General features: G+C 43.8%; 1 protein-coding gene across 1 annotated transcript in view; it reads left to right on the top strand.

Annotated features, from left to right (window-relative positions):
- Positions 1 to 26,660, top strand: part of grtp1a (growth hormone regulated TBC protein 1a) — a 66,009-nt gene extending 39,349 nt beyond the window's left edge. The window contains exons 5-8 of the mRNA XM_084309304.1: positions 14,760 to 14,856; positions 20,621 to 20,793; positions 23,901 to 24,086; positions 24,258 to 26,660. Of these exons, the coding sequence (XP_084165430.1) occupies positions 14,760 to 14,856; positions 20,621 to 20,793; positions 23,901 to 24,086; positions 24,258 to 24,350 (549 nt within the window). The 3' untranslated portion in view covers positions 24,351 to 26,660. The remainder of the gene's footprint in view (positions 1 to 14,759; positions 14,857 to 20,620; positions 20,794 to 23,900; positions 24,087 to 24,257) is intronic.
- The last annotated feature ends 373 nt before the right edge of the window (positions 26,661 to 27,033 follow it).

Below are 27,033 nucleotides of genomic sequence, written 5' to 3'. Positions count from 1 at the left end.
AGTCCTACCAACAGAGACGCGCACGGTGACGTACTCTATGGCGGGGGAATTCCTGCGGTGCACACGCCCAATATACCAGGCCGTGGGACCAGGAAACTCCCTCCCCCCCCCCCCCGTAACGTGCCGAACCGCCACGTGACGGGAACCTTGAAGGACAGGGGGTGTACCCCTGACCGACAGAAACAAGGGGGAGAGGAAAGGTTACCAGTTCACCCCTTTACGACCCCACACCCATGATACGATGTAATGACAAAAAGCGAATATGACACAGTCATAGTCAGCTCTATGAAGCGTTTGACAGCTCCACACAGCGCATGAGCTAACCTGCTATCTGATTTTTACTAAGGAAAAACACAGAATAGAGAGGGCTCTAAGAGCCCCGGTCCAACATACACATGTGCTTCTGTGGCCAGTCCAACCCAGTTGTAGGTCACATGACACACACAACCCATCATCACCTACAAAAAATGGCAAAAACACTCAACAGAGGAACGCCGTTTTTCACAATGAGAGAATACATCATTCTCGATTAGTATCGGCCACAGGCCTTGCTAAGCACACACGACAGCGACCAAACCATTTTTTTCTTTTAGGAAAATAAAGTTTCTCCAGCAGTTTTAGCACAACCTCAGAAATCAAGCTAAGAGTTACATCGCATCCCTACCACACAAAAGACACAATTAGTGCACAAACATGTCTGATAGGAGGATGAAAAAGTCCCCAGGGAACCGGGGGGAAACACAATCCTCTTATTTTACCCCCAATACGGCCAGTTAAAACAGGAAAACCTGTTAATATGTGAACACACTGTTCATTGTCATCACAGGCTGAGAAAAGAACATTCTTTTACTCACTTGTCACCAAGCATAGCTTCATAGGTTAGTTACCTTAGTTGTGAGTACACGGTACATATAAACACCATGATGTTTCTCACACAACAACCAGATCATTACATCCCGATTTGCACGGAGAAGCTAACTGCCAGTGACAAAAACAGCTCACACATAACCCGCGCCGTATCCCAAATGTATTGCAGCAACACACGTTTTGGGAAAAACATCGTTATTCACAATACATTTAGAAAAGTAAAACCAGAAAACGTGTTATAAGGTCTGGTCAAACCTACCCGGAACGTAGATCAGCGAAGTGCAGTCACAGACACCGTAGGAACACAGCCGCTCCTGTGTTGTTCGAACTGGGCAGCGTCGCCGCCCCAACCCGCACTACAGTCCTCTTTGTTGATGCAACCTTGCCGTCCTGGCTCAGGGCAGGGTCGACGAAACATCCCCTGTCAAGGATGACGTCGTAGTCAAGAGTGTAAAACATGTTAAAATCAAAGCACGTTCAACAAAATAGCATCAAGCTAACGGCCGCTCCAACCGTTCGGGCGCTACTGCCCCTGCTCGCGAGACGCGACCAGAAGCGAGCTCACGGCGGCGCGCGAGAAGCTAAAGCTACCCCGCGCCAGGCCATGGCCTATAGCAGCAAGCTAACGTTACCTAGCGATCACGACACGCTAGCACCGCAGCTAACAGCTGACTGGCTAACAGTAGGCCCAACCTAAGCAGGCCATGCAGCGATCCAGCAGGCTAACGCAGCAGTTAACAGCTGACTGGCTAACCGTAAGCTAAGCAGCCATCAACTGAACATGTATACAATGACATAACACTCACCCAGACAGGCCGCCGTTCTGAACCTCTCCTCACTGTTTAAGAGAACAGAGAAACAAGATGTCAACACTGCTTTACAACGGTGATTTTACCAACACCCGACGGAATCAGCACAATACCAAACTGGCCTGTGTAGCTGATTTGAACATGGATCTGCCGCTATCGCACATCCATGCACATATCCCCTCGTGAAGGAATACTCTCATTTGGATATGAAAGATGGGGCCTTAACACGGTGACAGAGAGAATCCACTCGTCCAGAACACACAGGGATCACCAGTGTTAATGGTCGCGGCCCACTAGTTAAAACTATAATGGTCTTCAGACCAAGGCCTTCTGTCGCCTAGGTGGCTGAACAAAGGACCCTAGCCTGGGGCCGGTTTCCATAAACATTGTCAAGTAGCCCCCATAGCACTAACAGACAAGTGGAGCCTGCCAGCAAAACACTACTCACCCAACCTGGAACGCACCGCCTCTCACAACAGCGGCATGTCCGACAGTTCAGCTGTGGCCTGACAGGTTTCACCCCAACAAACACAGCAAGGAACTGCAGTTGAGAAGCATGCAGCGGCGTGCTCCCAATACGAAAACCGGTGGAGGATTTTTAGAATGATCAACATCTTCCAGACACTCCAGTACGAAGACAATATCGCTGTATTTTCTCGAAAATAGTGAGAGAGAAAATAAAGATATGATGTCAACGTATCCTTGTTTCCCAAAGCTGCTCCTAATCCTTTCCAACATGGTGTCAAGTGTGGGGATCTACCGAGGCACTTCTTCCTTGTGGTGAAAGCGAGAAGGAGGCGAGTGGGTGGCCCCACCCCTGCTTATATGGGTAAGCTGATAGGGGTGTGGTCAGACGAATATTGGGATTAAAGGTACATTGTGGTCTTTATTCAGTGCGCGTGCACATATGCGAGATAGTGCAGAGAGCGATGCCGAGCGAGAGCGATACGATACAGAACTGGAACAAATCAGCCTGCCTACCTCTTAATGAGCTGGCCAAGGCGGTGCGACTACCAGCTGATATCCCCATAGTGGAACATTTTAAATACTTGGGCATAGAGATATTCCCCACGCTGAGTCAAACTACTAAGTACAACTTCACGGGTACTTATGATAAAATACGCCAGGATCTAGACAGGTGGTCGTCCCTTCCTAACTCCTTACAAGCCCGGGCTTCCATAATCAAAATGAACGTCCTGCCTAGGATACATTTTGTTAGCTCAATGCTCCCCCTGCCCCCTCCAATAGACCACTGGCGCAAGGTACAATCGATGGTATCTAAGTTTATCTGGAATAACAAACGCCCGAGAATCAAAAGAGCTACTACTCAACGTAGGAAACAAGATGGGGGCCTCGCAATCCCTGATTTTAAGCTTTATTTCTGGTCCTTTTCACTGAGACCTCTGATGTGCTGGCTAGACCCTGTAGAGGCTGTATCTTGGCGCTCCTTAGAAGCGGCGGCGGTTTCACCGCTAAGATTGCAGGATGTAGTGTACTCCACTGTCCCTATTTCGAAATGCCGACTGAGGTATGGACCGATCATAACTCACGTGATCCAAACGTGGCGTAATGTACAGAAGTCGTGTGGGGTTAAATGCCCATGGCACCTGGACTCTCCAATTTTTTATAATCAGCAACTACTTGTTGGGCACAAGCCGGTTAGTATTCCTCAATGGCAAAGGAGGGGAGTTCATACTCTGGAGGATATTTATGATAAGAACGGCCTTCGGGCGTTTCAGGACTTAAGAGAATTGTATGATCTTCCCGGCGAGTCCTTCTTTCTTTACCTTCAACTAAGGTCAGCGCTGAGGGCGCATGGCGTGCCGTGGGCTCAAGCTTTGCAACCACACCCCTTCCTCAGGCTCATAGTGGACAGGACGACCTCCAGAGGGTTTGTCTCAGACTTTTATACGCTCTTAATTCAATCCACGTATAAAAATTTGTCATTGGATACAATCTGGCGTGTGGATATCCCGGAGTTGGACCCCGAGTTTGACTGGGATGATGTTTGGGCAAATGTGGCATTGTCTTCCCGCAACCCCAATCACCAGCAAATTAATTTTAATTATATTCATAGGACCTATCTTACACCTAGGAAGCTATTTGCTATGGGACTGGTAACCGATTCTCTGTGCACTTTGTGCTCTCAAAGGGCCGCTGGCACTTATATGCATATGTATTGGGATTGCCCACTAGTGGCCCGCTTCTGGAGGTCAATAACGGACAAACTTTCAGATTTGTGTGGCTTAACTATCCCATTCACAGCTGTTACGCTACTCCTGAACGATATAACGACACTACCCGCGTCCGTACAACTAAAAAGGGTTGTCCTAGCGGGCGTCACAGCAGTGAAGAAGCTAATAGCATTGAGATGGAAGGAGCCTGAGAAGCTCACAGTGATTAACTGGTCCCTAACACTGTTGGATGTGATTTATCTTGAGATATCCACGGCGCGGGTGATTGGGGTGGGGCAGGCTGGTATTGACCTGTGGTTTGCAACAGCTGAGAAGGTCAGGATCGCCGTGTGCGGCTGAGCGGGGTTGAGGTGCTTGTTCGGGGGAGTCCGGCGGTCTCGTGGGAGGGGGAGGAGGAAATGTCTTGTCTGTCTTGTCTTTTGTCTTGTCCTTCTTAACTTTAACTGGGGGAATTTTATTGGGGGGGAGCTATTTTGCTATTTCTTCACTGTTTGGGCACTTTTGCACGGTTCCTGTGAGTCTATGGAACACTCTGTAGGTTTTTGTTTTTCGAAAAGGTTCATTGTTTTGTATTTCTGGGGCAGCGTTTTTCTACCTCAGGATCTTAAGCCGTTTTGAGGCTGGGCTCCAACAACTGTGTGGCCTGGTGACAATTGCCACATTGTTATGCAGCTGGAAATCTCTGACATCACTGATATGCACGTTTTGAGATGACTCAGTTTGGTGAGGGTGAGGGTTGTGAGGGGAATTGGAAGAGTGCGCCAATATGAGAATTAGAGACATAAGTCTTATTGATATAGAGCCACACGGCCGGGAAACGGTACTGAATACTGGGAAAGGCCAATTGTAAGATAGTACCTCTTTAAAATTAAAATGTTGTACTCTGTTTTTATAAATAGTTATTTCTTTTATTATTATTGTTCTGTTATCTCCCTGTGAAGTTCTGTGTATTGTTATTATGGTTATTGTATTGTGTTGTCTTGTTTTCATGTTAAGTAATAATAAAAAAATGTGATTAAAAAAAAAAAACTGTCTCAGGTGGTAGAGGCGCTGCTTCACCTTCTTTACGACTGAGTCTATGTGTGTTGTCCATGTCAGGTCCTTTGAGATGTGGACCCCCAGGTACTTGAAGCTGCTCACCCTGTCCACGGTAGCCCCGTTTATCTCCTAAAATCCACAAAATCTTTTATAGTTTCCTTGGTCTTGCATAGCCATGAATGAATGAATGAATGAAAACTTTATTTAACAGATTGCAGAATGGGTACAATACAGTACGGCTCAATACATACAATTGTTAAGGGGATGCAGACCTGAAAAAGACGTTTGTCTTGTTTCCATCAGGGTCCCCCATTTTCAATTCATATAGACATTTATGACACAACATACACAACATACATGACATTTATGGCATAGGGACATATAGGTATTTAGTACTGATACATTTGTGACATAAACGGTATTCAAATATACAGTACTGTTACCCCTAGATCCTGACAGAGTATATACATATGATGGGGAGGGGACTGTACATTAGGAGGGGGTGGGTGGGTGGGAGAGAAATATACATACGGCGGGGAGGGAATATGTACATGCGGTGGGGAGGAGACTGTCTATTAGGAGGTGGTGGGGGTTTTGGGCATTTACGGTGGCCAGTTTCGAATTGCAGCCTCCCGTAGGTGCTCTTTAAGAGCGGTTTTGAATGTGGGCAGGGAGTCACATTCCTTTACAGCTTTGGGTAGGGCGTTCCACATTGTTGTGGCATAATTGCGAAACGTGTTTAGTCCCTTGTTTGAGCCGAATCTGGGTTTAACATTATTTGTTGAGCTTCCTCTGGTGTAGTGGTTGTGGTATTCACTGACCTTTGGGAAGTATTTTGACATGTACATGGGTACCTTAGTCGTATAGTGTATCTTGTAGACCAGGCCCCCAGTGTCACGAATTTCCCCAAGGGGATTAATAAAGGAATATCTTATCTTATCTTATCTTATTGCAAGTTGCTGTACTCTGTCGTCTACTCTAAGCCATCCTAGGTTGTCAAAGTGGGCAGGGGTGAAGTAGGTTCTGGGGGTAAGGTCAAGTAGTAGTCTGACCAGTTTGTTTTGTGATGTTTGTAATTTTGTTTTTAGCGCCTTTGAGGTGCTTTGGTACCATGAGGTGCACGCATAGTCGTAGTACCCTTGAATGAGTGCTCCTGCCAGAGTCTTCAGGGTATTCTTGTTTACCAGAGAGGAGATCCGGTACAAGAATCTAGTTCGTTGGTTGACTTTTTTTATTACATTGGATGCCATTTTGTCACAGGAAAGATTTGCCTCTAGGATGGAACCCAGGTAGGTAATTTCGTCTTTCCTTGTGACAATATTGTCACCCACTGCAACTGAGAAGCCGTCTGTCTTGCTGAGTTTGTTATTTGAACCGAAGAGAATGGACTCTGTTTTGCCCATGTGTAATGATAGTTTGTTATCAGCGAGCCATATGCAGATTTTGCCTAGTTCCGAGCTGAGGGTTTTACCTCTCCCCACACTATGTTAGTGCTGTGCCAGCGCTGAATAGAGGTCTGACCGAACCTATTATCATTCCACTATAGAAAAGAAAAAAAACGCTCTGGCTTATTTTGTATTTCCTTAACACTTTAATCGCCATGGGTTAAATTCATAATTTACCATCCCTCGCCAGCTCTATTTGTCTATGGAGAAGTTCCCCTTCTTTGCAGGGCTATAACTTTTTAAATTCTATTGCTAAATTGCCATTATTATGGCCCATTCAATGTCCTACATGTATTGTTCAGGGTGTAGCAACGTTAAACTTTTTCATTCACATATTCATACTAAAATATGGTCTAAAGTATAAGTATGTTTTTATCGTTTTCTGCAGCTTTCTTCAGAACGTGATTTATAGCCCTAAATGCATTATATTGATGATCAAATACAGTTTGGTAGGAATCTGTGCGAGATAAAAAGTTTCAACTGGACGTACTTCTAGAAGTTTCTACGCATCATCTGATGTTGACCGGATGGGCGGGGGATCGTTTATAATTCCGTGGGCAGCGTTAGATGATTCATCCAGAGTGGGTCATATGTTCATCAGATCAGTTAGTATAGAATACGTTAGAAAATAACGCTGAATCTTACCGTGGCTTCCTCGCGCTGCTGGCAGATGAGCGTGGAACAGATTTTTTTCTATTATGGGATGTAGAAATTCCCGATCCATTTCCAGGTTGTATAATAGTGTATACGTCCAAATAACGTTGTTTATTGAGTTAGGGCGAGCAATCTATTATCCAGTGTTTCAAGATGGAGTCGCGGGAGCTATAGCGAGTGGCCGGACCACATATGGATGAGTACTACCGGTTCAAAGGTTAATATCCGGTTGGCGATCTGCCGATCGGCCACCAGATGGCGCTCTTGAACCGCTAGAGAGTTGAGAGGAGATCAGCAGTGTGTCTCAGGGCTCCGGAAAGGAATAATGATTTCGATGACAGATTTTTTAAATATTGACATCAAAGAAGAGTTACGGCGTCTTCGGCAGAATGAGCATGGCTCGGAATGACGTGAAAACTCGTCCGCGGCGATCATAGTGTTAAACCAATCACAATCATCCTGGGCGGCGTTGAGCTCAGGATGCAGTGCCGGTGTCTTTGCAAAAGTGTTGCAGATAGCGGAAGGGGAGGAGAATTCTGATTGAATTAGTCGGCCAATGACCATGCTTATACCCACAGTCTGAGTCCTGTGATCCAGACTAATCTTTTCCTAAAAGTGGAAAGTTGACCAGGCAAGGTCGTATACTGTATACAGTATTTGTAAGTCCTTGAGTCTCAATGAAAACCTATAGTGCCTCCAAGAATTCTTGGCATCCTAGGAAAAAAAGGCTGTGAAAAAAACGTCATTGTTGTTGTCGATGCTTGACTGACCACTTTTACTATGGAAATCGGACAGGAAATATCTGTTTTCAAGGAGGAGGTTTGTGATTTTCACTGAACCCTCAGGTACTAAATAACACTCAGTATTCAACTATATATCCCACTCTGAAATTCATGGATCCACTGACATTTAGAACTACTGCATAAATGATGTTTAAAGCAAGAAACAATTTACTTCCAGGTAACCTTCAAAACATATTCAAGGATAGAGAGGGAAGGCAGGACTTAAGAAGGAAAGCTCATTTAAAACAGCCTTGTGTTCGTACCACTCTTCGTAGACAAATAATGTGTATTTCAGTCTGCAGGGTGACTCTGTGGAATGGACTATGAAGAGATCAAGCAAACCAACAGCATGTCGCCGTTTAAATACAAATATACAAAAACATCTTTTAGAAAAGAGGTTAAATTCAATTGTTGATGATGATTTAATGATTAGATTAGATTATATTAAAATGTATTGTCATTATACAACACAAGTACAGTACAAGCACTTTAGGCTACAATTCCTGTATGAAAGGTGCTATACAAATAAAGTTTATTATTAATACAGGATATACAGAGTTTATACCAAGGCCCCAGTCAAGAGCTTCACAGCGCAGCTGAAAGATTAGATTAGATTACACCCACATTTATTGTCATTACATTTACATTTACATGTAGTCATTTAGCTGACACTTTTATCCAAAGCGACTTACAAGTTATGTACGACAAGTCAGCAGGAAGGGTACAACTGGCCATATGCCAGGTCGAGGACCTTGAAGCGGATTCATGTGGCGATGGGGAGCCAGTGCAGGTCCCTAAGAAGTGGATTGACTTTGGTAGGTTGGAGATCAGACGGGCGGCTGCGTTCTGGATGAATTGAAGAGGATGAGTTGAAGAGGTCTAGGAGAATCAGGACCGAGGAGAGGCACTTTGCTTTTGCTAAGTGAAGAGCCTCTGTGACTCTTCACTCCTGTCCTGTCCAGAGTCACCAGTCCTGAAGCCTGACTTGATTAGGGTGATAGGGTCTAGGAGGTCATTCTGTAAGAGATAATCAGTAAGTTGGTTGGATACAGCCAGGGTTCGAGTTATCACCTGAGAGCTATGGGGGCCCCCTGATTAAATTTTTTACTCTTTTCCCCCCTGAAATTATGATCGTTTTCGAAGTCATATTTAGAGGAATATCTCATTAGGATTAGAGTCTAATACTAATGAGTAATGACATCACACAACCGTCTAATCATTAGACTATTGTGTGATGTCATTATTCAGTCTCATTCTTAACTATCAATATTTGTTCATTTTCTTACTCGCCTCTGATATATAATGCCATATTTACTTATTTGCATTTTGCATCTGATAAAATACAACAATTTAATTAGAAGATTTTGACCACATTTATGAACTTGAATGAACATTTATTTGTCTCTGCACTTATAAATCAAAAACCAACAAAAGAATTTAGTGGAAAATAAATAGTTGTATGGCACTTAACTCTTTGGACGCCAGACCCGAGGATAGTCGGGTTATCTCGCCATGCGTTGAGTATAGTCGGGTTTTCATCGTTATTTCTTTTATTCAATATTTCCATTCATTACAGGCACACAGACTCGGGGTTAACATGGGGAATCATCCTGAGAATGCCAATGTGCAATACCGGCCGCATCCACCCAGGTGGCAGTATCGAGCACCCTTTGAAACATTACAGTATATCTTGGCCTGTGCGTCGATCAAATGTCTCCGGGCGCACTTTCCTTTGTCGCGCCAGGTGGGCGGGTATCCCGATCCCATTGAGAAGCGTCAAATGCCTCCGATGCATCTGTTGTGGTGGATTATGTTGGCGACACGTTGGACACCGGTACTTGGACTCGCAATCAGACAATTGGAATATTCTTTTTGGGGTACCTCCTAGTGAAGGTAAGGATTAAATTATATCAATCCTGCTCTGATCCAACCATCACCTCGATCGCAACGTGTGTGTGTAACGTTACTCCACAACGTATGCCGTTGGTGACGATCAAAGCATCAAAAAATGCATTTATGATGAAACATAATACCTATTATTAGGGCTGTCTTAAATACTTCGAAGCTTCGTTCGATAGGCATGGGATTCTAATATGAAAAAAAAAATCAACTCTGCCTCTCTTTGTTAACTACAACAAGCAATGCTGTTTGTTATTTAAGATGAGGTCGGACTCTGCACTGACAGATTTGTGTTCATTGTGCTGCTTTTATAAAGCCTCAAATGATGGCTTACAATATTTCATGAAAGCAAAGTGTTTAGTTTGTCTAAGATTTAAAAAGGTTTAAACTTTACAGCACTGACAAAGTTGAACAAAGTGCTATACAAGTCCCACAACAATTTAATTTAAATATTAATAATTATTTTTTTATTTGTTATTTCGAAGCTTCGAATTAAAATCTAATCTCGGCCCCGAAGCTTCGAATTCCAAAAAAGAAATCGAAGGTCAGCCCTACCTATTATATATATTTGATTTGGAAATAGTAGCGTGTCAGGGGCGGCTGGGTGGCACAGCGGACGTTGCGCTCGTCACCAACGCAAGAGACACCGGGTTCGAATCCGGCTGTCGGCGTTGCCTCCGGCTTGGGCCGGCCGTCATACTAACTCAATTGGCAGAGTTAGCGGGTGGAAGTCGATGGGTGGTAATCTGGACGTTGTGGACAGCGACTCCTACAGGTCGGTTGGGGGACGCCTGCACAGCAGAGACAGGAAATGGCGGGGGTATTGTGAGCCTCCCACACGTTACACTTCGCCAATGAGAGTCCGCGCTGGCAGGTGAAGAGATGTGACAGGCTGCCTCCTCGTGTATCGGAGGGGACACGTGATGCAAGGCTTCTATCCTCCCTACAACCGGCCAGTGGGGGGCATATGCGATAACGTTCAAGACAGGGGAGGGGAGAATTGGCACAGCGAAATTGGGATGGGAGAAAAATTTAAAAAGGAGAAAGGAAGGAAAGGAGTGTCCAGGCGAGAAACGGCAAAGCTTTTAGTGAAATTCACGTTTTGCTGCATATCGTTGTTTTCTGGGATTAGACAGGATCACTCTAAGACTATACTCATATTCACCACGGTATAACACGCGAACGTATTGACGAAAAGAATTATTCTTTTTCACATATTGAACGATAGATAGGTGATGTCAAATGGGCCATAGTATTGTATCCATAGCTATAATATAGAATATATATATAGCCCTGCAAACACCGCCACTTATTCCTATATTTTAGAGCGTTGGAACAAAGATGCTCTAATAATAATAATTTAGGACCTGCTCAGAGGTCATCAATCGGCACACATGCGATGCATGCATGCAATTCGTATCTGCGATTAACCCATCCCATCGTCCTTCCCCCCCAAGGGCAGCCGGGAGCAGACAGGCGTCAACGTGAGCCGCGCCAGGGGACCAATCCAAGTGCTCCTGTCCGTCTTCGCCAGGGACGCCACAGCGTTAGCGATCTGTTGTTGTGCATGTTTTTCCATTGGGTTTATCTTATCGGGGGGGAAACCCTTGCGAGCACGGGGAGAACATGCAAACTCCACACAGAAAGGCCCGGGAGATACCCCACCTGGGTACCTGGCATCATGGAAACCTGGTCCCCAAGCGGGAATCGAACCCTGGACCTTCTTGCTGTGAGGCGCCAGTGTTAACCACTACACCACCGTGCCGCTCTAGGCTTCCGGCGCTGATTGAGTTAACAGCAGCATTTACCTCCATTTACCTCCTTGGCAAATAACCAGCTGTATTTCGTTTTCCAAAAGGTCCACTGACTCGGTCCCCAGCATTGTGGTGGTTGAGCAGCAGCACAGTCCAGGTCTAGTGGAGACTCGGGTCTGGCAGTGGCAGCCGCGGTAACATTAACAGGAGCAGAGCTAACACTACTAGCAGTGTCAACTTCAGTAGCGCTGCTAGCTGCTGTGCCAACAGCGTTAGTCTTTGGCCTTTTTATATAAAGACGAAGCTGTCCAGCCTTGTACAGCCTTGTGGCGGGTTAAGCCTTTTTTTCTGCGGCATGTGGCGTACTGTTTACTTTTTACTTGAGTCGCAGTTGCAGGACATGAGGACCATGGGCAGCCTCCTGTTTACATCATGTTATGCATCATTGCTGCTTCTTCACCAAATGGGATGGAGTAGCGTTAGTAGACACGCTCATGGGCGACACATAGCGGCTTGGAGGTGAAATGCAGCCTATTCCACAACATTAATTACTCGGTTCTTTTAAAAACTGAAAAGAAAAATATGATATTAACAATTTATTTAGGTAACATAAATAATACAAATTCGTACATTGAAAAAATATATATATAAAAAAAGAAATTATATAAATTCTTTGAGAGACCCCCATGTTGTTGACTATCTATAGTCATAGACTCTATCTATGGGGGCTGAGCCCCCATTGGCCCCCACATAACTCGATACAGCACATTGAAGTAATTTAGAAAGGAAGGAGAGAAGAGAGACAGGACATAGTTGTCTATGACGGTGGGGTTCATGGTTGGGTTTTTTAGGAGCGGTGTGACTCTGGCTTGTTTTAGGGAGGTGGGGACCACCCCCGAGTTGAGGGAGGAGTTGGTGGTTGCCGTTAGGAATGGGAGGATGTCTGGTGCTATGGTCTGGAGGAGTGGGAAGGGTATTTAAAATTTCAACAATAAAGAAATTTCAACCAAAAGACACCCCCCCTCCCCTCCCCTTTGTCCCCTATCCTGTGTTCCCCCCCCACCCATTTGACCTATCAAATGGGACCACCTCCCCCCCTTTTAACTATATAGGGCTCCTCCCGACAGCATTCCTGGTCTCTACCTGGGTAAATTCAGCTGATCACCTGGGGCGAGCCCCTCAGCCATTCTCTCTAACTACTATGTGTACATTTCTATCTGTCTGGTTAATAAACCTTGTTATTAACTGAACCTCGGTTGACTGAGAACATTCTTCAGGATATCCACGATATCCCACAGGTCCAGCTGGCATGTAGTGGGACGGTTCGACGTTACCAGTGTCTGTAATGGGAGGTAAAGGATGAGGTTCTCGATTCAGCATTTGGAACAGGCGGGGGTTGGGAGAAGCAGTTGCGGATGCTCTCCACTCTTTTTTCTCTGTCTTTGGCAGAGAGAGAGGGGGGGGGGGGGGAGGACATGGTGGCGTGCAGTTTGCGAAGGTTCTTAGCCGGGGCCTCGATCTTATGGTGAAGGAAAGCAGCTTTGGCAGTAATAATGGTTTTGGAGAAAGCCAACAATGCTTCTTCCTGCTCCTCTTCCAACACATCCACTGTTTTGTTTTTTATGATTGAGATTCTTTAATTTATCTTTTATGTTTGGTGTTTTATCTTTTACTGTGTTATTGTGATCTTTTTGATCTTTTAATGTTGATTTTCGAGACAAAGAAAGAAAGATAGTGTTGGATTAAGTCATTAACTCCCATTCAAATGTATTGAGGGGCATTGGTCTCTGCTTCTTGAAGCAGGAAAGACAAAATAATATCATGAATGATCACATGATGTTCCCAAAGACTCAAATTACAAATAACAATGACACTGGCAAAAATACTGCACTGGGACTGACTGGAACTCTGCACTTTACTTTACTCCTTATACACTATATATATATAATATATTTATTCAATTTATTAATCATTCACTGCACTGTCTTTGTCCTGTGTCGTTGCTGTGGTTATGTGAAGAAGAAAAAAAGATTTATGGAAAAATGCATACTGTAATTGCCGAAACAATTACCAATGTGTTTACACATAATGGCTTATTAAAGGAATCTGAATCTGAATTAACTTTCAAAAGTAAAATCTTAATCAGAATATACATCTGTTAGATCTTGTCCATAAGAATGTCTCCAGGCGCTAATGCTTTTTTTAATTTGTATTATTGTGATATGCATGTTTTAGAAAAATTATTATTTCTTAATTTAAAACATTTGAACTCAATTCAAGGTTGGATATCGCTCATATTTTGCAATGCAGTTTTTGCACAGGCTTTTTTGTTCACATTTACTTAAAGTAGCAGAAGTTCTTAAGGGCACTGCATATCAGTCTGTTATGAGCACAGTATAGTACAGGAGAGTTTTAGCATGTGTTTGAAAGGTTAATCATTTATGCACTGGAGCAGAAGTAAAGTAGCTGATTTTCAAGTAAAACGGGCAGCAGGACTGTATCTGATGACATCATCATTCTGGACCCCATGTAGACAGAGATTATGTAATATATGTATATCTTTAGAGATACTTTCATTTTACCTATTCTGTTCATTCATACTCATCATGTAATATATCGCCAGACACTTTCATGTGGCCTATTTTGTTCATTCATACTTATCATGTAATATATATCTTTAGACAGACTTTAATTTGACTTATTCTCTGTTCATTCATACTTATCATGTAATATATATCTTTAGACAGACTTTCATGTGGCCTATTCTCTGTTAATTGATACTCATCATGTAATATATATATTTAGACAGACTTTCATGTGGCCTATTCTGTTAATTCATACTCATCATGTAATATATATCTTTAGACAGACTTTCATGTTGCCTATTCTGTTCATTCATACTCATCATGTAATATATATCTTTAGACAGACTTTCATGTGGCCTATTGACCTATTATGTTCATTCATACTCATCATGTAATATATATCTTTAGACAGACTTTCATGTGTCCCATTTATCTGTTCATTCATGTGATTAATTAACTATAAAGTCTCGAATTAATTCGATTAAAATGCTTAATCGAGCCCCACCACTATGTAATATATATCTTTAGACTTTCATGTGGCCTAATTCAGCAGAGAAATAGTTGCTTTGTTTTGTTCTCATGTGGGGGGATGAGATGAATGAATTCTAAGTAATGTTCTGCTTCATCCCGTCCCTTTGGCTAAAGCAACACTGTCAGCTGAGTGTGTTTATTTGTTTGTTTGTGTTTGTATGTGTGTGTGTTTCTAACCCAGATCTCATCCTCCTGTTCAGGGCATGAACTTCATTGCAGGGTACCTCCTTCTCATCACTAAAGATGAGGAGAAATCCTTCTGGTTGATGGAGGCGCTAATAGGCAGGATACTACCAGGTAAGGAGAGTTGCGTGTGTGTGCGTGTTTGTGTGTGTGTTGTGGTCCTCCACTATGAATAATCCAGTCAGGTCACATCGTCTTAATCTGTCGGCTTGTTAGACCTAAAACTGAACTAAGCTTGTTAAATCCCAGGTTTTATTTACTCAGGACATTAACCTTTTCATCCACTGTTTGTTCCCAGCGGCTGCTGGATTCACCAGTCTGTCAAGCCAACATGTGATTACAGTGAGCTGGGTGTGGTTTACCTGCCACAGACTAAGGCCCTGTCCACACGAACACGGGTGTTATATAACCGAGCATTAATGTGCGCGGTTGCACTGCTCGGCCACACGCAACTGGGGTTTTGGAACACTGCAACCGCGGTCTTTGAAAACTGGAGTGCAGGGTGAAGTTTTGCGCGCATCCCGGTTACAGTGGTTGCGTGTGGGCATAGTAACCGAGGCTATTTCCAGTGTTTACGGCAGAGCTGTCGCAATTATTTCCCATGTTTACGGCAGACTGTCGCAAACAATAGCAAGTTAGCAACCGAACGCGGGGTAGAGAGATTAGAGCAGAGCCAGCTACATCTTTACAGCAGAGCTGTCCCAAGTAGCGTTGTATGAAAATGATTGTAACAAACTTGTTCGAAACGTATCTTCTGTGTTGAAGAGTGTTGTGATCGACTGATGATGTCTGTTGTCGTATTCCTGACCTGACCAGAGTAAACCTGTAACTGCGGCTAAACTAAGCTCACGTGTTGTCAAGTTATTGTTATAAGGAACCCAGTCCAAAACTACAACAGTCTAAATCCCCTTAACAATTGTTTGTATTGAGCCGTATTGTATTGTACCCATTCTGCAATGTGTTAAATAACGTTTTCATCCAATCTTTTTGTGAGACTAAACTCCGCTCTTGGTGGTAAATTGTGTTGATGTTGGTTTTGGTTTCATCAACAAATGAGGCAGAATACACAGTGAATGTATCATTTTTTGTTTATTGCACTTAAATTATTCGTTGCTAGCTGTAGCTAATTTGGCTGTGAGCAAGGAGGGATGTTTGTGTTCAGGCTTCAGTTCAGTTTCCGGTATTAATTCTAAACCCTTCTGATTGGTTGCAAATGCCTTCATGTTTGAACTACATCGCCACCTACTGCTTTGGCATTGTACTACACGTATATACGTCACTCTGTGTGGGGTTTAACCCACGTCGTGTGGGCAGAGTTTATTTTTTTTTATAATAAATAAAAAACCCGGTGTCAAAAATACCCGTGATCGTGTGGACTGGGCCTAAATGTACCTCGTCACTTGGCTGCTGACGGGTGTTAACCTCCCACCCTGTTTTATAATTAATAATATAATAAGTACAATGTCCGTTAACATGCTTTTAATGTATTCATTTTATTTTTCCAAATATCCAAACAAGCTATAAAATCTAAACAGAATGAATGCATAGCTGGTGTTTGCACTAAACGTATGAACAGCTGAGAGCCTGCATGGTATTGTTTTCTAATAGAGCAGTGTTGGTTAAAAAAAACTGGTTGGTTTAAAAAACATAACTATATTCAGATTCAGATTCAGCTTTATTGTTGCATCTTTGTCATATTCTCATACAAAAAAGAGTAAGATTCTTGGGTCTTGCCCCCTCGACCTACAGCATGGTAATAAAATACACAATGGATGAATGAATGAATGAAAACTTTATTTAACAGATTGCAGAATGGGTACAATACAGTACGGCTCAATACATACAATTGTTAAGGGGATGCAGACCTGAGAAAGACGTTTGTCTTGTTTCCATCAGGGTCCCCCATTTTCAATTCATATAGACATATATGACATACATGACATACAGATAGTCAGTACTGCTACATCTATACATTTATGACATACCAGATTTGCAAATACAGTACTGTTTGTGATACAGAAGGAGTCAAGAAAAGGGAGTATATACATTTGACGTAGAAACTGTACATTGGAGGTTGGGTGGGGGGGGTCGGGTACATTGGGATATTGACAACCATACTGGGTAATTTACATTGGAGGTGGTTGGGGGGGGGGGGGGCGGGGGGCACACTGTATAAACAAGTAACACTGTACATTGAGGGGGGGGGGGGAGGAGACACTGTACAAACAAACACAATTGTACATTGAACTATTGACAAAACCATACTAGGTAAATGACTGTACATTGGAGGGGGTTGGAATGATTGGGTTAGGATATTTACAGGGGCCAGTGTTGAATTGCAGTCTCCCGTAGGTGTCCCTTGAGAGAGGTTTTGAAAGTGGGTAGTGATCCACATTCCTTTACAGCTTTGGGTAGGGCGTTCCACATTGATGTGGCATAATTGCGAAACGTGTTTAGTCCCTTATTTGAGCCGAATCTGGGTTTGACATGATTTGTGGAGCTCCCTCTGGTGTTGTGATCGTGGTATTCACTGACCTTTGGGAAGTATTTTGACATGTACATGGGTACCTTGGTCGTGTAGTGTATCTTGTAGACCAGGCCCATTGCAAGTTGTTGTACTCTGTCGTCTACTCTAAGCCATCCTAGGTTGTCGAAGTGGGCAGGGGTGAGGTGGGTTCTAGGAGTAAGGTCAAGCAGTAGTCTGACCAGTTTGTTTTGAGATGTTTGTAATTTTGTTTTTAGCGCCTTTGAGGTGCTTTGGTACCATGAGGTGCAAGCATAGTCGTAGTACCCCTGAATGAGTGCTCCTGCCAGAGTCTTCAGGGTGTTCTTGTTTACCAGAGAGGAGATCCGGTACAAGAATCGAGTTCGTTGGTTGACTTTTTTTATTACATTGGATGCCATTTTGTCACAGGAGAGATTAGCCTCTAGGATGGACCCCAGGTAGGTAATTTCATCTTTCCTTGTGACAATATTGTCACCCACTGTAACTGAGAAGCCGTCGGTCTTGCTGAGTTTGTTATTTGAACCGAAGAGAATGGACTCTGTTTTGCCCATGTGTAATGATAGTTTGTTATCAGCGAGCCATATGCAGATTCTGCCTAGTTCCGAGCTGAGGGTTTTTTCAACCTGTAACTTGTTCTTGTCAGAGACCAGCAGGGCTGAGTCGTCCGCAAACAGGAACAAGTTGCAGTCACAAGCTGACGACATGTCATTTGCATAAATTAGGAACAGTAGCGGTCCTAGTATGCTTCCTTGTGGAACACCACAGCTCACTGTGAGGGGGGGGGATAGGGTACCGTTTACCTCCACCATCTGTTCCCTCCCCTCAAGGTAGGATTGCATCCAGCTCACTGATAGACTATCAAAACCAATTGCTTTTAGCTTGTCAATCAGAATGGAGTGATTGACCGTGTCAAAGGCCTTTTGTAGGTCCAGCATGACCATGCCGCAGTATTTGCCTGCGTCCACCTCTTGTTTGATGTGGTCATTCAAATAGAGAAGGCATGTGTCAGTGGAGTGGGATGTTCTGAAGCCAGATTGGAATTCGTAGATTAGATTTTTTTCCGCTAGGTACTTTTCGACCTGTTCGTAGACTATTTTTTCCATGACTTTCGAGATGGAGGTGAGAATAGAAACAGGGCGGTAGTTGCCTGGGTCTAATTTGCTGCCCTTTTTGTGCAGAGGGGTCACCCTCGCAATTTTGAAGTCCTTGGGGACGTGTCCCTGTTTTATGGAGAGGTTTATTATGTGTGTGATGATTGGTGTGATGGCGGCTGCTGAGTCTCTGAGGAATTTGGAGGGGATGTTGTCATGGCCAGTGGCCTTGTTAGGTTGGAGGGCGCTCAGTTTATTGAGTACCTCATCTGTTGTTACCATTTCCAGCTTGAAGTCGTCCTTGCGGACCCCTAGGTTTTTGTAGAAAGCTACTATGTGTTCTACCCCATAAAGCCCTGAGTGGGAGGGTAGTTTGTTTACCAGTGTTGTGGCTATGTTTGTGAAGAAAATGTTTAAGTAATTGGCTACATCCAGCTTGTCTGTGATGAGCGTGTTGTCAGTTTTTATGTTTATGTTTGAGAATCTGGTTTTAAGTTTTTTACTGCATCCTAGTTGATTATTGAGTAATTTCCAAAGTTCACGTGGTTTGTTTTTGTTTTCCTCAGTTTTGTCATTGATGAAATTCTTTTTTGCAGTTTTGATCATGGAGTTTACGTCGTTTCTTAGTCTGTTTCTTTCTAGTTTGAGTTCAGTCACGTGGGCTTGGAGTTCACTGCTCGTGCTTTTAGTAAGCTTTGACTGACTTTTACGAAACTCAGAGCATTTTTTGTCTCTGGTTTTCATAGCGGCCAGTATTTCGGAGTGCATCCACGGCTCAGCGCGATTTTTTACCCTGGTGGTTCTTAGGGGGGCCATGTCGTTTAGTATTGCTGAGAATTTGGTTTTGAAACCAAGCCATGTTTCGTCAACCAGTGTACCATTGAGTTCATCTGACCAGTCCAGACTCTCCAGTTCAAGGTTGAAGGCCTCGCTAGAGTAGGTTTTGAGGTCTCTAGATGTGACTGTTTTGTGGCAGCCAGCCTTTTGTTTTAGTTTTTTTCGGGTACAGAATATCATATAATGATCACTTAACCCACATGCTATAACCCCTTTATTTGAGATCTTGGACTTGTCGGAGGTCAGAATGAGGTCAATGGTAGTCTGAGTTGATTCACATACACGTGTGGGTTGGGTGATTAGCTGGCTGAGGCCATGCAGATCACAAAACCTACTGAAGGCCTTGAAGACGGGTGCATCTTTTCGTTGCATATCCGTGTTCCAGTCTCCAATAAGAATTTTGTCTACATCCTCAACTCCAGCTAAACACCCATCCATTGTATCATAAAAGCCACTATGATCTGGCGGCCTGTAGACTGTGCCAACCAGTAGGGATTTCGCCCTTTCGAATAGGATTTCCACCCATACAGTTTCAATTGATTTATGATTCAGGTCATTTCTGTTGATGAATTTGGTGTCCTTGTGTATGTACATACAGACACCACCTCCATGTTTGTTCCTATCATTCCTGATTATTGAGTAGTTCTCAATCTCTATCTCTGGATCTTTTACAGAATCGTCGAGCTTAGTTTCTGAGAAGCACAGTATGTTTGCCTTACCATTTATGAATATTTGCTGGAACAATACAATACACAAAAACACAATAAAACCAGCATAATAGTGATAGTGATCAAAAGTGACAGTGCTGAGAGAGTTAATATAAAAAGTGCAACAGTAGAATAAATCAACGTAAGGTACTTAAACTACTTAAAACTAATACATAAATATATACAATAAAGCTGAGTGACTAAGAAGTAGTGTTCATGAGTCTGATGGCTTGGTGAAAGTACGAGTCCTTGAGCCTGCTGGACCTGGCTCTGAGGCTGCGGTAACGCCTTCCGGAAGGCAGCAGTTGTTTTTGTGTAAGTTAGTATAGTTAGTATAGTATAGTTACATATAGCATAACTGTATATTGTATATTGTATAGTAGTGTATATAGGACTCATAAGCTTAGCATTGTATTGTATTGTATTTGATCTTAGTACCTTTTATCATGTCTATTTTATTATCTATTCTATTTTATTCTATTATTATTTGTATTCTTTTGCACAATCAAGGCGGGCATGGCCACCTTAATTTCATTACGTGTCTTGTGTATGTATGTGACAAATAAATCTCTTGAATCATAATGTCCACTCTTCTCCAAAGCTCCTTGTTTACTTATGAGAGGAACTAGTTACTTTGACGGTGAATTTGCTTTAGCGCCAAGCTCTGCAAGAATATACTACATTTGTGGATGTAAATTGAACGGATCTCTTACAATAACGTGTCCTCCTGTCTCCAGACTACTACAGCCCAGGCATGCTGGGCCTGAAGATGGACCAGGAGGTGCTGGGGGAGCTGGTGAAGGTGAAGGCTCCCGGAGTCTGGCAGAACATGCAGGAACAAAACGTCATCTGGACCCTGGTGGTGTCTCGCTGGTTCATCTGCCTCTTCATAGATGTCCTGCCTGTAGAGGTGAGTGGGGAGATGAGGGAGGAGATGTGTGTGTGTGTGTGTGGTGAGAGGGTAGTGTAATGACTAAGTTATCTTCATGTTTCTCTGATGTGATGTTTTCATTGGTTGGTAGGTAGATGTCGGAGCGAACTACAGAGTGTATTAGGGGTGGGAATCACCAGAGGCCCCACTATACCATATTATCACCATACTAGAGTCAAGATATTGCTATATATTGCATTTTTTCAACTGCAAATTATAACGGAAAACTTGAGTTTTCTTGAAAAAAAATAGTTCAGTGTACTACAGATGTAGTGTCTTAGTTCCCTCCCCAGCATGTCCAAATGACTACAGACCGGTGGCACTCACCTCTGTGGTCATGAAATGTTTCGAGAGGCTGGTCAAGGACCACATTTGTGCCTCCCTCCCCAGTGATATGGACCCTATGCAATTTGCATACAGGACAAACAGGTCCACCGACGACGCGGTCTCCCAGGTACTGCACAGCACCCTCTCGCACCTTGACCGTCAGAAGGGGGGCTATGTGAGACTGTTGTTCATTGACTACAGCTCAGCGTTCAACACCATAGTCCCCACCAGACTGGTGGACAAGCTGGTCGAGCTAGGTCTGAGCTCCGCCCTGAGCGCCTGGGTACTGGACTTTCTGAGCGAAAGACCCCAGGCGGTCAGGGTGGGGGGTCAGACCTCCAACACCATCACCCTGAGCATCGGGTCCCCCCAGGGCTGTGTTCTGAGCCCCCTGCTGTACTCACTCTACACACACGACTGTGTGGCCAAGTTCAGCTCCAACTCCATAGTGAAGTTCGCAGATGACACGTGGTGGTGGGGCTGATCTCGGACAACGACGAGAAGGCCTACCGGGAGGAGGTTGAGGTACTGGACGCTGGTGCCAGGACAACAGCCTGCTCCTGAACATTGGCAAAACCAAGGAACTGATCGTGGATTATAGGAGAGGACAGCAGGAGACACACACACCACTGATGATAAACGGGGCTACCGTGGACAGGGTGAGCAGCTTCAAGTACCTGGGGGTCCACATCTCAGAGGACCTGACATGGTCAACACACATAGACACAGTAGTAAAGAAGGCGAAACAGCGTCTCTACCACCTGAGACAGTTAAGGAAGTTCAGAGTATCGGGGAAGATACTCCAGTCCTTCTACTCAGGAGCTGTAGAGAGCATCCTGACCGGAAACATCACTGCCTGGTATGGAAACAGCACGGCACAGGACAAGAAGGCCCTACAGAAAGTGGTGCGCTCAGCCGAGTGTACCACGGGTATTGCACTACCCCTCCTGCAGGTTCTATACAACAAGAGGTGCAAATCCAGAGCCTGCAGGATAATGAAAGACCCTCACCACCCCAATAACAGCCTGTTTCAGCTGCTGAGGTCAGGCAGACGCCTGCGAACCCCAGCTACTAGGACAGAGCGGCTTAGGCTCAGCTTCTTCCCCCAGGCCATCAGAGCCATGAACAATGAACATTGAGTGCTCAGAACATTGAACTGTCCACACACAAGCACACATGAACACACACACGACACGCACACTGTGCACGCTCACACACGAGCAGCCACTTAACACTTTAACATGAGCGGGCACACACTCATGTCGCACACACGCACACTTATGGCCAAAGGAAAGGACACTTTAAATTAGAATAACAGGAACAGTGTATTGCACTACCAAAGCTAACTAGCATGTCACACATGCTCTGTAAATAACTATGTACAGATACCGAGATGTCACTCCATGTTACCTGCTACCTGTTACTGCACAATGTTGTTTCTTCTTTTGATTCTATTATATGTACCACTGTATTGCACATCGTTGCGGGCAAGACCACCCGCATTTCATTGTATACCTGTATGCCGTGACAATTAAAACTCTTGACTTGACTTGACTTGACTTAGTTCAGTGTACTACAGAGCGGCACGGTGGTGTAGTGGTTAACACTGTTGCCTCGCAGCAAGAAGGTCCAGGGTTCGATTCCCGCTTGGGGACCAGGTTTCCATGATGCCAGTTACCCAGGTGGGGTATCTCCCAGGCCTTTCTGTGTGGAGTTTGCATGTTCTCCCCGTGCTCGCAAGGGTCCCCCCCCCCCCCCGATAAGAGAAACCCAATGGAAAAACATGCAAAACAACAGATCGCTAACGCTGTCCGTGACGAAGACGGGCAATGGAGCACTTGGATGGTCCCCGGGCGTGGCTCACGCCACAGCCCTCGTCTGCTCCCGGCTGCCCTTGGGGGGGAAGGACGACGGGATGTGTGATCCTACAGACAATGTGTGTTCCGGTGTGTGTGTGCCGCTAACATTGAGTGTCGTTGCATGCCAATTAAAGACCTCTGCGACAGGTCCTGCATTATTATTTATTATTGTCTTAGTTCAGTGTACTACAGATGTAGTGTCTTAGTTCAGTGTACTACAGATGTAGTGTCTTAGTTCAGTGTACTACAGATGTAGTGACTTAGTTCAGTGTATTGTTGTTGTTGTTTATTGTTTAAAAGGATCCCCATTAGCTGCCCCCTAAGTGGCGAGCTAGTCTTCCTGGGGTCCACACAGAAAGACAACAAAAAACACAAAACATAACAATACATGAGATACATATGACAATCACAATTCACTTAATTAACAATGATAATCTAAAAACAGTAAAACATTGTAGACATCATTATAAACATCATAATATTTTGCTCACATATTTAAGTAGTGCATTCTCAGGTGGTATTTGAAAGACAAACTTTGCTATTCAATTTACTTATGTTCTGGTCCAGTGGTTCCCAAACCTCTCCTCGAGACACCCCAGCCGTTCCATGTATTTGTTAAATTCCACCACCAGCACACCTTGATTCAACTAATAAAGGGCTAGTTAAGTTTAATCAAAATGTTATAAAAAAAAAGAAATCGCATGCCCCCGGACCCCCCATAGTCTCTGAAAATCCTGTGGGAAACACTGGAGTGTCTTAGTTCAGTGTACTACAGATGTAGTGACTTAGTTCAGTGTACTACAGATGTACTAACTACAGACTACAGTCTTAGTTCTCATCAGCTCAGCTCCCTTCAGGCCGGTATGATGTGATGGATCCTTTGTTCTCCCTCTTCGACAGACTGTTCTGCGGATCTGGGACTGCCTGTTCTACGAGGGCTCCAAGATCCTGTTCCGCGTCGCTGTGACACTGATCCGTCATAATCAGGCTTTGATTCAGCAGGCCCAGTCGCTGCCAGACATCTGCCAGAGCTTCAAACAGATCACGCGCGGACCCCACGTAGATGACTGCCATACCTTCATGCAGGTAAAAAAAAAAGAAGATAAATCCTACATCCTAAATCATATGTTCCCATACTGATCTGACGTCAGTTAGGATAAAGCTTCATCGCTCTGGAACGGGACCTGTGTGTGGAAAAGGCCATGCGTTTTTACTGACTTTAATCCCATAATCCTTTTGTTTGTTGGGATTTCCTAGAAAATCTTCACTGAACCGGGCAGTATCTCCATGGCAACCGTAACCAAGCTCCGGGCGACGTGCCACGCCCGCATCATCTCAGAGGAGTCCTGACCTGCGGGGGATGACCTGTCAATCAAAGCCACTACACATTCCGGGGCTGCGTCCCTGTTTTTATCTCCTCTCCTTCACGTCCGTTTCCACCTGACCAGAGTGCTGGCCCTGGAGGCTGGGGACTAAGGGTGCTTTCACACCAGAGCTGTTTGGTCCGGACTATCGGACCAGAGTTCGTTTGCTCGGATAGTCCGCTTTTTTTTGGGTGGTGTGAATGCTCAGTCGAACTCTGGTGCGGACCAAACACGCGAACTCTGGTCCGCCTGAAAACGTAGGTCTCGGTTCGCTTCATCGGACCAAACGCGGACCAAATATAGGAAGTGACCTGATAAACTGTGCATCTTGGGTAGAAGGAAAAAAACAAACACCGCGGCGCGCATTCACTGCAAAACAAGCATGCGGTAAACATGTCTCGTGGACAGACGTGGGCGAATGACGAGGTGAAAGCCCTGATAGACATATGGGCAGAAGACCAAATTAAACAGCTAGTTGTGGGCACCCATAAAAACAACGCGGTGTACAAGTTGTTTAGCGAGAGGATGGTGGTAATGGGCTTCAATAGAACAATGGATCAATGCCACGTCAAAATAAAAAAAACTGCATCAGCAATATATTAATAAATAAGCAGAGAATTAAATTAGATGTCCATAACATTTGTGTTTTTAATTAGCATAGCCTAAATAAATATGAATTCAAGAAGTTAAATACTGATTTAACGACACATATTTATTAACAGGCTGAAAGTTAAAATGAATAACAGGCTGAAAAAACAATTAGACAATTTAATATAGGCTAAACACAGTGCGTAAAATATAGGCTAAGCGGTGCAACTTTGGCTATAGCCTTCTAAAACTATTGAATAGGCTAAACTTCGTTTTAACTTCTTGAATTCATATTTCTATAGTTTGCAATAATGCAACTGCAAGCCAATGTTCCGAGACATATTACATTTAATTTGTTAGGCTATTTGAATACACCGTTAGCCCTAAATGGTGGATTCAAATAGCCTAACAATTACAAATATATAAATATGTCTCGGAACATTGGCTTGCAGTTGCATTATTGCAAACTAAAGAAATGTGAATTAAAGAAGTTAAAACGAATAACAGGCTGAAAAAATAATTAGACTATTTAAAGTCTGTGACTTGCTTCGAAAAAGTAGGAGTTCGGGGGACGAGAAAGACAGGTTCCCTTGGTATGATGACCTGGACGTTATACTTGGCACAAGACCCACATCCAGCCCGAAACATGTCGTTGAGTCTTTCGAAGATGAGACCCATCAGACGGCAATCACGGCATCACCAGCACCGCCACCGACTGAAAATTGTGACGCCTCCGCTGATCTGGAGTCAGACAGGGCTCGCAGTCACACACACACACATTTCCACTCTATTGTGTCCAATAGACGAGCGCCCTTTTCGACCGCGTGACATTGTTCAGAAAGTTTGGTGCGCTTGACAAATTGCAGCGTGAACGCAGACGAACCAAATGAAGAATGCAACAATGTTGCAACTTCACCCCCAGAACCGCACAGAGTCCACCAAAACTATATGTGAAAGCGCCCTAAGAAAGAGAGACTTGATTCTGACTTTCGGGGACAAACTCCCAATGTCTCATTTGCACCTTTCTAGATTGTAATGAATGTTTTATTTATAATTTGCCTTTAGTGATCCCGTCACTATGATTGCGTGTTTTTTTTCTAACACACATTGAGCCAACGGTACAGCATAAATGTATTTATACACTGTATGAGTATAGTATGCATTAAAGGTGCTGTAAATGGTATTGTTTTTGTTAAAGTGTTTAATAGCTCTACATTGTGAAGCACTTTGAGCTGCAGTTTATGTATGAAAGGTGCTATACAAATAAAGTGTATTATTACATTCCGACAGCCATCACTAATATAGATTGTCTGGTCAGTAACGGGGTCTACCAGTTAAAATTTTTTAAACTTATTTCAAGAAAGTTTGTCATGCCAGATTTTCTGCTCTGGCAGATTATTTCACTTGTTTCAAGCACATATTTGTTTTTATTTCTTATTTGAGTCAAACCACTGTGTGGAGTTCTCTCTCCTGATTGGATAAAGTGGGAATGGGATACCAGGAAATACATATTCTGTTTACTGCAGAGCGGAGGGACTGGGAGACCCATGTTACTGACCAGACACTATACCAGTGATGGCTGTCGGCATGTAGAGCTATTATTTTAACATGTAGATCACTTATTTTAACAAAAAGAAATACCACTAGCATCTTTAAGTAATGCCTATGCACTGGAAAGTGGTAGGAACATTTCTGCATTAAAGGGGTAGTTCAGATTCTTTTTGACATTGAGTGGTCTGAAATCCTTGCCAGTAGTGTAATCAATGCATAACCATTAGCTTACTTACAGAGTCACGTGTTTGCAGTTCTGGCTTGGGTTCAGAGGGAACCGGGAAACGGGGTCTTGAAAAGCAGAAAGGTTCCATCCATCCTCAACTGAAGCATTTCCTACACTTCAGACTGACACAATGTCTTGGAACTAGCAGTTACGATACACTGGGGTGGGGCTAGTTCCAATACACTTAATTAATTCGTTAATTTAAAATAGGGACAGTACATATTGATGAACATTTTCATGTAAATATGCCAGATTATAGCCAGAGACTAATTTCCATCTGTAGTCCCTTTGCAGGTTGAGGTTA

Source organism: Notolepis coatsorum (genome assembly GCF_963971535.1).
Source record: "Notolepis coatsorum genome assembly, chromosome: 2".
Lineage (NCBI taxonomy): Eukaryota > Metazoa > Chordata > Actinopteri > Aulopiformes > Paralepididae > Notolepis > Notolepis coatsorum.
Note: the sequence above shows the minus strand (reverse complement) of the source record. Positions and strands in the feature narration are given on the sequence as shown.